The sequence below is a fragment of the Ptychodera flava genome, chromosome 13, assembly GCF_041260155.1.
Source record: "Ptychodera flava strain L36383 chromosome 13, AS_Pfla_20210202, whole genome shotgun sequence".
Taxonomy (NCBI): Eukaryota; Metazoa; Hemichordata; class Enteropneusta; family Ptychoderidae; genus Ptychodera; species Ptychodera flava.
Window position 1 is genome coordinate 36,927,476 of NC_091940.1, and position 12,324 is coordinate 36,939,799.

At 36.3% G+C, this 12,324-nt stretch overlaps 1 protein-coding gene across 1 annotated transcript; it reads left to right on the top strand.

Moving 5' to 3' along the window:
- Positions 1-92: 92 nt before the first annotated feature.
- LOC139148338 (uncharacterized) lies at positions 93-12,134 on the top strand. Its single transcript, XM_070719733.1, has 7 exons — positions 93-342; positions 463-607; positions 820-877; positions 1,159-1,184; positions 2,434-2,514; positions 3,668-3,822; positions 8,315-12,134. Exons 1-7 carry the CDS (start codon positions 236-238, stop codon positions 9,600-9,602), a joined length of 1,860 nt encoding a protein of 619 aa, XP_070575834.1. The 5' UTR covers positions 93-235; the 3' UTR covers positions 9,603-12,134.
- The last annotated feature ends 190 nt before the right edge of the window (positions 12,135-12,324 follow it).

Below are 12,324 nucleotides of genomic sequence, written 5' to 3' on the forward strand. Positions count from 1 at the left end.
CCCCGAACTATGTATGTTCTAGGTAAACGTGAGTACAGTGTATACCCAACTCATCTCCACGTCGTCTCTGCCAAATGTTACCTTCTCAATTTGCATAACAAAAGAGCGGTTGCCACATACCTAAACATTATCCACATTGCTACTGGTGAAGTAGTTGAATGGTAGTGCAATATTCATGGCGAGCATTCATGTCCGCTCTTAACCGTCCGATTTTCGTCTTTCGAAGTCTGTTATCATGGGACCAGAAAGCGAGATCACGGGACAAGCGCTGTTGACAGCGGTATACAGTCAAAACTGGCCAGCACCGGACCCATCGAGAACGCCGTTGCGTGGTTTTCAAGGGTATGTACTTCAAACTGTGTACCTCAAGTTAGTTTTTGTTTAGATTGCTGAGCAGATATTGTCGGTGATTTCCGATAAGGAAATATTGAATGACCGTGACACGGATTTTGCTGTTTGCAGGGACAAGAGACGGCAAAATGCAAGAGTCGGCAGCGCTAAAAACGTTAGGCGAGGTGGACTTCTGTCAACGGAAGAACGAGCTGAGCTGATGGCTTCCAGACCGTTGACACCAAGTGTCAGTTTGCACAGCAACACCTTGGACAAGGTGAGTAAGTTGTCATAGCCTTTGCGCGGCACAATGCGCCCGATTACCTCGTCAAATATTTATGCCAAAGACACAGACAGTGTAATCTTGAAGTCATAGCTGATACAAAAATTAGATATAACAAGTCACAAATACGAAAACTCAACAAACTGTATGGCTTCTATTAGTCCAAGATTTCAACGTCGAATTTTTTTTATAATTTTGCCCCTTAGGATACTCTGAAGTGGAAATCGTGGACCAGTAACAATGACGACCAAAGCAGTTACACAGGTAAGCAACTGAACCGTGTCCTATAGTTACACCCAGTTCCATTCGACTTCTCTTACCAGCTATAACATTACGACAAAGAATAGAATGTAGTCGCATCGTCAAAACATACTGTATCGAAGCCAGAAACACAATCTTTATTAACTTACCATCAATCAACAAACAACACCTGTTAACATCACAAACTTTACCTTTATGTATCAAACGAAAATTACGTTTTACGCCAATGAGTTTGTTGATAATGATACTAATATTTACTGCTGTGTATTTTTTTTTTTCACCAGATCTCTCCCTCTACAAAATCACACAGGTGAGCCATATTACACAATACCCCTTTCTCTATAGACTAAAGTGTTTTCAATTGATTTCTACTAGTGTCAACAGCTTCTGTCCGAGGTTTATTTGTAGATGGGTCAAAATGTTTGCAAATGTTTTAGCAGACACATTGAATTGACACATAACAGCAACCAAAAAGTCAAACTCATTGAACAACCCTCCTACTTTACCAATGCTTTGTTTGTCAGTTTGGTGGTGTGATTGTCACAAAAGTAGTGAAATTACAAAAACCAGCAAAATAATTTATAGACATTCTGTGCAAGGCTTTGTTATTTGTGCAGCCTTATCATCCGTAAACGATTATTTTATAATTTATCAATAGGTTGTTGTGAATTGCAATGTTACTTATGACATCAAGATGATAATGAATCCATGTACCATATGCTAATTTGAAATTATATATTTTATGACTACTATTTTGTTGTAAAGTCAATTTCACTGTACACAAAAATATGTTGTATAAAATATGCATCACAGTTTCTTACGTACATAGAAAGAATACTTGTCATGAAAAAGTAAAAAACAACAGGAAAATATAAAAATGTGCAAAATTTAATAAAAAATGTAATATATAGCACTGACGTAGGTTTAAAGTTTACAGAATATAATTGATGTAAAATTATAAAGTTCTGGAAAATCCAACTTTTTGATAACTGTAGGATATTTATACTTAAAATAATTCAGCGGCAATTTTTGTTGTTCCTGTGCTTGGAGACCAGTCTGTGTGAGAGCGTCATATCTGTAGGGCATTGCATTAGGTGTGTGTTTCTCTGCTGGTGAAACGCTACATTACTTGAAATGAACAAAAGCTGCTACTCAGCTAATAAAGCTATCCATAGGGTGTTTATGCCAGCAAGATTGAATGTTAAATCCACCCTGAGGGATGGAAAGCTCTCTCTACAAGCTGTGTAGGTTTTTATTGCAGTGGATAGTTTAAAGATCTGCAACCATAAGCTGTTGTAGTGAAATACTTGAAGCTAGTGGCTAGGTTTTGAGCTCACAGTTAAGTCCCTTTGAACAGATCTAATCCATTGCCATCAGGCAAGCTTCAAGTAGTTAGAGAATTCTATCCTTTTGTTTTCGGTCCCAAATAGTTCATAAGACATGGTGGGTATGTATAGGCAACTTTGGTATAAGTAAAATACTTGAGCACAACTTCGCTATTTGTCTGAGCAACTCAGCTGGTATCAGTAATGACATCATCGTTTTCTTGAATGTTGCAGGATACGTTTAGGAAGCTAACAAATCAAGTGCGGGATGTCAATAGTATGATGACCAACAAATACCGCAATGCAGGTTTTAAGGTAAGTGTGAAAATGACACCGTGATCCCAGCATTTATCTCTACTATGACAACAGTGTCTAAACAATGAATGATCTTGGCCAGTGCCTGCTCTATGGCATTGTGTGGGAAACTTCCAATTTATATAAACTAGACGTCTCATTAATCTGTGCCACACATTGCCATGTTATAAAGTCCTGGGATTATTAAATGTCCACAAACTGTCTGATTAGAGCCGTGTGACACCCATACAATGAACTGGAAGGTGTTTACAAATGACTGGTTTTGTTGGAAATGAAGGTATTCAGTGGCTATGTAGGATTGGTAATGTGACCAGCTGTTGAAGTTGCCATGCTTAATTACTTCACGGTCCCTTGTGGAGGGACCGTGATTACTTCAACACATGTTGCAAGCATACACTTTAGTTTAGCTCAGCACAAAAATCAAAACTTGAGAAATTCTTAAAAGCTATTCTGTTGTTTGTAAGAATTTTATGGGTGAAAGTTAGCATGCAGGTTGTAAGTTAGATGGAATTCATGCAAGATACAGTGAATATGTATGTAGAAAGGTACACTAACGTCTTTGTGCTCTTTTCTGAAATTTACAGTAATTATGAAAGATCAACACCCTCTATGATCTCTGACTTGTGTCTCACTTTTGATATCATCATCACTGCTAGGTATTCAACAGACATCAAATTTATCCAGAAAACACATTTCAGTGAACTTGCTGTCATGTTCATTTACATAGGAACAGTGGTTAACAAACAGGTTACTTCTATCAATGCCATAACTGCCGTTGTTGAAATGTATCTTGCAGTGTTTATCTCCAAGGAAACCATCATCAGTAGACCTAATTGAAATGTCTTTGTTATGTAGGAATACAGAATGTCTGATATTGCAGTCAAGAATTGTTCATCCAAATAGGAGTGTGTGTATCCCGGATGTGTATGTATGTGTACAAACAAACAAACACACACACACACACACACACACACACACACACACACACATATATATTATGCACACAATAGATAGACACTTTGTACAGACCCATGACATTTTTTCCCACACTGCTATTATTAGCTCGCCTTAGATAAATATATTTATTGATTTTTTTTCCCCAGGCTGTGGTTAATGACATAAATTGATTGTTCCCTTGTGATATTATTTGCAGAAATATTATGTTACCAAGGACAAGGTATCACCAGCTGTTCATCCAAGTCAATTAGCATCCAGTTTACGCTCCACACGGCCCTCATATGAACGTTATCCAGCAAATGATGTGGAAGACATTGCTATTCAATCAAGACCACTGAGTCGCACAGATAGGTTAGTGTGCCTTTTTAATTGCACATCAAACTGCCAGACTGCTGATGAGTGTATTTGTAATTTTTTCAGGGAAATTTATCTGTGCTTCTCTACAGACTGAATGCATATTACATCATTAAGTTCCTGATCTCTCTCTAAATTGTAACAGTTTAGCAGAGGGGGAAATTCATTTTTTTAAATCATTGAAAAGAAGCCATGTAAAATGTACCACGTTTACAGTATTGTGATAAAGTTATTTACATTGAAACAACAAATTGAAATGACCATGTTGATAATGAACATGACTGAAATCAAACAAAATGTTTTGTGCCGTTTTTAAGTGGACTGGTGATATAGATATTATGAAAGTATTATATTTTGCTTAACTTGCCTCTTGGGAAAGGGATATGTCCATCAAAAATTGTTCATGTTTGTGAACTCTTTGATTAGAAGATAACAGCAAAATTTAGTACATTCATCTACTGTTTTTAGCTACTATAGACTATAGTCTATAGAAGCTATTGGGATGGGTATCCGTCCGGCGTCCGTCGTCAGTCTGTATGTATGTATGTATGTATGTATGTATGTATGTATGTATGTATGTATGTATGTCCGTTTGTGAGGCGTCCGTCCACTCAAATATCTTGAGAACCTCAGTACTTACTGATTTGATATTTGTTGTGTAGATGAAAAATATGATTTTGAGAAACTTTTTTTAAATTTTTTGATATTGTTGAAAATAGGCAAATTAATGCCAAAAAAGGTGTTTTTGGTAAAAAATCTTCTTCTTCATAACCGCTGGTCAGACAGCTTTGTTATTTGGTATACAGGTCCCTAGGGATAACCCAACTTAGATTTGTTCAAATTGTGATGAAATATGCAAATGTGTATTTTTATGGAATTTTTTTGTCATTTTTGGTCAAAGTTTGACTTACATTGTATGTAATTCTTGTACTGTATAAACCCTATCAATCCACCCAGGAAAAAATAATTAATATGATTTTAAATAATTGGATTAATTAGGAAATCATCAAAGCCAAAATAATTTTAGTGTGGAATTATCAGAAAGTTCAACTTTTTTTGGTAGTTCATAGTGAATTGAGGATTAAAACATGTAAAGGCAACTTTCCTGAATCCCAACTTTGATATATTCTGAACCACCATTTATGTTATCTAAAAGAAATTGCTCATAATAGTTTGTCATGATAGGGTGGTCAAATAAATAGAGATAGAGAAAGTTCTAATTTCAATTTATGGTTGACTTGGTAAGGATAAAGTAAGATTACTTTTTGAGGAAAAAAATAGAGTGGTCAATTAAAAGAGTGGTCAAAGTGATAGGGTTTTTATGGTAAAGCTGGGCTGTAAGATTCCTCATGTGCTATTTATAGCAATTATGCAATCTGTGTAAACAGTGCAATGAAAGTGTAACATGATTCCTTATAATGCTTTTGATGACCTTGAACTTCTTAAGTTTCAAACATTTGTCTCTTCAGTGTGCTTTCTCTGAGTATGTACAGTCTCAACTTATTCAACAGAACTTACTTACAATGTTAATTTGAAAGTTAAATGTGCTTGGTTAATAGGATGAAAATACTGATATTAAAAGATAAGCAGCTTAAGATTCTTTATAACCTGACAGATATGCTGTTTTTTTATGACGTAAATCTTGATTTAAGCAAGTCTTGTTTACTTTAATTAGAATGTAATTGACTCTCGTTTATTTGCTGTTATAGACTAATATAGTCTGATGAAATATGCAGATCTGTATTTTTACAGAATTTTTTCCATTTTTGGTCAGGCCATGCTGAAATGAGCTATCAAAGATATCCACCTTCTTCATCAATACATGTGTCACAAAAGGTTATTCTCTACATAACACAGCAGAGCTCTGTCAACTGTTGAGTCGCTTGTTTTTTCAAAACCGCTGGTCAGACAGCTTTAATATTTGGTTTACATGTCCCTAGGATGACCTTAGTGAGATAATTTCATACAGTCAGGAAATACTTAATTTTGTATCCATGTCTATAGTAGCTTCAGGGACTTTGGCCCTATGTTTTAAAATTGAAAACGGAGTGAAGGTTAAACAGGTTCAAATATGAAGTGAGATTACAGGAGCCTGGAAACATATTTTTTCCTGGCCTCAAGTCTTTTGGTAGTCTAAAATACAATAATGATCCTATTTTTCAAGAAACGTTATCTTGCAGACTGGTTTCAATTCAGCATTTTTGAGCTGCATGTTTTGAAATACACAACCCTAGATTAAACTTTGTCCATTTCCTTCCCCTGTTACAAGACCTTTCTGTGCAGCTAGACTTAACCTTTGTAATCAATCCACCATACATTTATGAGACGGGTGATACAATCAATTTCCTTGACCAAATTGTGGCAATTAATCGCTAAATGCTAGCATTCAAGGTTTCCTATTGGTCATTCCCTTGCATTTGTTACATCAGTTGGATCTTTTAGTATCAAAAGACCAGCAACAATAAAAATCAATACTGTTATCGAAAGTTGTTTAATTGTTACTGTGTGAGCAATATTTGTACAATGACGTAAAGTCCAGCAATGGTCAGGGCGAAATGTATCTCACGCCAATTGTCCTGTGCAAATGTCAAAGGTTAACCGCCCCCAAAATAAAAAGAAATTTGTCAAGTCTCCATTCAGTTGAGTGTGACCCCTGTTACCATAGCAATCTGTATTGACATTGCTATGACTGTGGAATCAAGTTTGTTCCTTCACAATAGGGAAAGGGGAACCAGATTTTGAATTCCATCTTAGGGGATTTGTAACCTAATACATCTGACACCTGTAGGGTCAAGCTATTTGTAAGTGTGGTTTGAGTAAATGGAAGTGGTCCCAAAGCAATTAATATCTATTCCAGGTTGACATGACATGTAGAAAGGATTTAAATGGCTTGTTTGACAAATGCTTTTGTCGTAAACCAGAGTATTATGTATTAAGAATAGGATTGGTCCAAAGCAGGGAGGTTAATGTTTTTATAAGGTCTAGTTTAAGTTTTCTTATTAACATTGTGGGACACAAAAGAGTGCAAAATTTATGTCATTCTGAAGCACACACAAAGTGCAGGTTTGGTGATTTTATAAATAAGGGAATGTTTTGTTCACGCACTGGGTGTGTACGTGTGTCAGGTCTCAAGACAGTGTTCCACACCTCAGATGCATTGTGGAAAAAGCCAATGAAAACACACAATAGGGCCATCTGTACTTGCAATAAACGGTACATTATTGTGTCAGTAGATTCAACAGGTAATCTTCACAACTGTGCCCTACTAGTGTGAGTGTTAATGCCCCACCAGTGTCAGTGTTTATGGAGTCTTCAAAGGGTAACAAAAAGGAATCTTTCATGTCACTCAGACACTAAACTCCTGCAGGCAAATTTTATTTTGTTCTAATCAGTGTTTTTAGCAGAGGAGTGGATACATACCATGGTTACTTCACAGTGGGCTTCTTTAGCATAGAATTCCTCTTTTTCATGACAGAAACAGATTACAGATTCCCACTCCAGGGTCTTTTTTCAATAATTTCACCTTCTCATAGAACACACTCTGATATTTTACATACATCCTAATTTAAAATAATTTCAATCCAGCAAAATTTGATGATTCTATGGACGTACATGGCTTATCAACTGATCCTATCCATCCTAATTAGCTTTCCAAAATATTGAGAAAATGCATTTTCCAATGTGCATTGTGAGAACATTATACAGCTGTCATTCAGTAAAAATATCCTTAAGTGATCAACATATCATTTTAGTGTTATGGCATTAGGTGGATTTTTTATGTTCACACAGAATTAGAGAAAGCTAATAATTAATTTCACTCAAGCAGTACACAAATGTGCGAGCCTCCTGACTGAACAACTCTTTTGATTTTAGGTTTAATTTTGATAAAATAGCAATGAGATTAAGAGGTCTGCTTGTCAATTCTGGACAAAATACGCTAATATCAAATTCATTGAATTTTCATGTGGCCAATTGTTTTGTCTGTACAGGGCAGATTGGCCAATCTTATGAAGGATTATGTCTGGATTTAAAATGGTTTCTATGGTAACATGAAGCAAATCATGGCAACGATATTTCTTTATAAATTACTGATTTTAAGTGCTACTTTTGGAGTAGTATGTACCAAACCATTAGACAGAACTTCATGTTGTCTATGGAGAGATCCAGGTACTTCCAATTATACATGGAAAACAAAAAGGTGTATTATGCCTGTTATTAGTGCTATAGAAAATGGACATGTCGCTTGATAATCAGGCAAATCTATCAATTTATTTACTCATGACTCAGGTCCAGTTGCAAAGTATCATATTCATTAACAGTGCATGAAATTTGAGAGTGTAATTTCTTCTTTTGGACCCCGGTCTATTATGCAAGAATTCAAACTGCATAACAGTCAGTGTTATCGTTTACATTTACCCGTATTTACCCATAACCTGGGGATAGATACATCCTATCCATTCTCAATGAGGTCTCCTTTCCTGTTTTCCAGAGCTAGACAAGTATCCCCCAGGCCTGCATCATCGTTGCCAAGACGACCCCATTCAACAATGTCATACTATAGTGCCAGATCTACTTCTCCGTTAAATGAATACGACAGCCTGACACCTGAAATAGCAGGTGAGTTAGGGGATCTCAATAACCCTACACCCTTTTATGATGTGCCAGAAGGACCCTTTAGGACAGTGAAAAGTAGAACCTGGTCAGATTCATCAGAGGAGGAGGGTGATGATGATGATGAGAAGACAGATGCAGAGGAGAAGACAGGAAAAGATGAGGATGATGATAAACATAATGAACCAAAGCAGGGTGATGATGAACAGAAAGAAGAAAAAGAAATCAGACACAAAGAGTTCATCATCCCATCAGATTTGGAGGATTTTGATGATGATGATGTTGATTTTAATGAATCCAGTGTTGAGGAACCCGAAGAGGAGTACAGTGAACCCCTCTCAAAACCATTCTGTAATATGGATTTGTTGTATCTGGCATGTCTGGAAGAGGACTGGAAAGAGGTTCTGGAAACGAAACCAGAAGGCGATGAAGAGACTTACATGGAAAGACTGGTTGAGTTGGAAAGATTGCAGTGGGTCACCGTCAACTGGGAATATGATAAACTGAGAAGTGGGAAGAAGTCTCAGAGACACAGGAATGGGAATGACAGGGTTCAGAGTGCCGGTCCTGGTGCCAGGCCAAAATCACGGAATTGTGTCGATGATTGTATGCAGCCAGCATGTGCTGGGGACTGTCCATCAAAACGTGTGATGTCTGCCAAGGGTTGTTATCACTGTAGGAAGAGAACTTGTAATGGTAGCTGTACTGAATATGGTTATCAGCATTTCATACGGTCACCGAGAACTGATAGCGACGATGAAATACAAAAGAGGCCTAAATCCTGTCAAAGTTGCACTCGGAAATCCACCCGTGCAAACACCATCAATGCCAACAACACTATCCTTGGCAGACCAAAGTCTCTTTACGCTACATTTAGCACATCAGAACTTTACAGCACAGATCCCAAACCCATCTCAGCAGGGGCCATACAATCAGCAAATCAGGTGATTATAACGCCAAGACCAAGCACCGCACCATCAGGCAGATCTCGTCCATCCACTGGCAAATCCTCTCGACCAAAGGGGAGGGACTCTGTAAACATTGGCAAGAGTTTCACATCTCAGAGGAAAAACTCAATTACAAAGCCTGTCAGTGTTAACATCGTCACTGCAAATTCCAGAGTCAAGTCGGCCAAGAAACGCCGGCCAAGAACTGCTAAGAAATAACATGTCCAATGTCAACATGGTAAACATGTCATCCAATCAAAATTGTAGATCTCATTTTATACCAATCCTTTGAACTTGTCTTCTTTGACCTCAAAACTTTCTTCAGTGTACAGAAATGATTTAAACATTTCAAATCCGAGTCACTATATTTAGAATGTGTTTCCAAATCAAGTCAGCAAAGATAGAAAAATGCTGTATCTATAGAGAAAGCTACTCATTGCTTCTCATTCATTTATTCTCTGCATCTTCAAAATGAAATTGCATTAGAATGCACATGTTTTGTATCTCTAGGTTTTGTTTGTTACTTGACATGTATCTATGAAACTAGTCAGACAGTTGATAAATCCAATTTCTTACACTTGTTGGAGACACGCAATTTTCAGAGTTGCAGTGAAGAAATGTATGAAATTATTGCTATCGCAAGACACTGGAATGTCAGAATTGATTTCATCAGTGTTGATGGTAGAGTGATGCCAAACATAGTGAAAATACCATGTGTTATTTGCCATCAATTAGTTCACACAAACACTGAAGTCGCTCAATGTGGGGACTGTGGTTGTTGATGATAAACTATGGTTTTTGATTACAAATATAAATTGAATTTACAGCGTTTATATCATGGCTTATTAGTCCCTTGCTTTGCCTTGTGCCAAACTGAAATACAGCATTGTTAGTTTTTGCAAAAGTTAGTTATTCAAAATTTAGAGTTGTAAATTATATTGTGTGTTTAATGTAAATACAGCCCAGAATAAATAGTGTTTGATATGTTTTTATTTTAACACTCTAGGGTGATATCAAGTTGCCTATTTAAAAGCCTTCCAGGCTTTGAGTCGTAGTTTAAATGGAGAAAAACATTTGTATTTGTTGAAGTCAGGTTTTACAAGAGATTTGATTTCATGTTGAACCACCTGTTTCATTGAGAAAGCAGTAGCTTTGGAACAGGATATATACAATCTCAGATTATTTGTTTGTATGTTTGTTTGTTTGTTTGTTTTCCAAAAGTAATACCTCATGGATAATAAAATTTCAGCCCTTAAAATCTTAGAGTCTTCAAAAGTTTGGAAGCAGATTTTCTTTGTGGGAAAGTGGGTATCAGCTTATGGAAGCATTGGAATGATGCTTATGCACTGATTGTATCTACTATAGATGTAACAGTTGCACTCAATATTTGAGTAAAAAACTATAGGTAGATATAAAAAAAGTCTCCAAATTATTACATTTCTTAAATATATATCTGCTGGACAGAATAGAAGTTTTATTAGTTTTCAAACTAAATATTCAACATTTCTAGATTTAGGTCAAAGAATATAAACATTTTTACAGTTCACATTCCAGTGTTAAGAGGTGAAAGCTATGATTTCAATGTATTATGAGTGTTCACATTTTGTGCAGTAGCATAGGATGTTTTTTAAAACACATGTAACTACTCCAATTTGCATTGTTGTAACACGGTCCCTCAGTGGAGGGACTGTGGTTGTAATCACAGCTGTGTAACCATGGAAACAATGTTGTCACACTTTGTTAACAATGAATAGACCAAACCATTCGCATCAAAACTTTTTCATTCATTTTTGACAATGCTTTGTCAACTTTGTTTAGCATTTGTTTAGGCATTTTAATTAATTATCATCGTCAGTGATCCCATATCCATTTATCAGCATACATAGTTTGTACAACCACTGCTATGCAGTGACTGGAGCAGCAGAATAATTTTGCAACTACGTATTGCTGTACACCACTTGAATGCTGTTTTGCTGACTGGGAAAGTTCTCAGATTGTTTCTGCCCATGTAGGTGTTTTCTGTTCATTAATTGATTTTTTAATTGGCAGACAGGCTCTTCTGATGCTGGCTACTTCTATGTGAGTTGCTATTGATTACATGATAGTGGAGTCAATAGGTGACTGTTTCACATATTGATTCACCCTCTGTGGTCTATTCAGGTTTGTTGGCACACATAAACACCAGTACACAGCACCAACAGACAGTCAATAGTGTGGTCATTGATGGTTGGGATAAAAAGGTTGGGTGCAGACTGGGTCTGTCCATCTTGTACCATTTCATAGTGTGTGTGGTAGTGCATATATATAGTGCTGAATTTTAGAAAATTTTGCATAAAATGGAACATTCCATATCTGGGTAGGGTTAGTAACAAAACATACTGTGTAGGCTTGATCCTTAAAATATTGTATGGCCAGTTTTCATGACAACTGTGGAAATGACAAATTTTATTTTCATGTGACTGAGCTGGAAATAGGTTTTTTGAATGTATTTAGTTTTCACTGGAGTGCTGTAAGGATTGAGGATTTTAAAGCAAGGAAACTGATTGTAATCTTTATAGTATCATTTATACAAGTAATTGTTACACTAAAAATCAGGATTCCATGTTTTCTTCCACTTTTCAAATCAACTTTGCAAACTGTCATCAGAACTATTTATGAAAGAGTACAAATACCATGCTTCCTTGTTTCAAAATGTACAAATAATGGAAAATTGTTAATAAATGTTCATCATATGAACTCTTGACAACTGAACTGGTGGTTCATTGAAGTATTTACACAAGTTCACAGCAAACATCTTCAGAGTTGCAGCGAAAGTATCTTAGAGAGGAGACATACACAGCAACTATTATCTGGGTGATATATTTCATATCATAGAGGTTGACATGTTGCAGTGTTTCAAAATGTAGCTGTGTAGTATCAATAAACGTACAATCCTCTATGG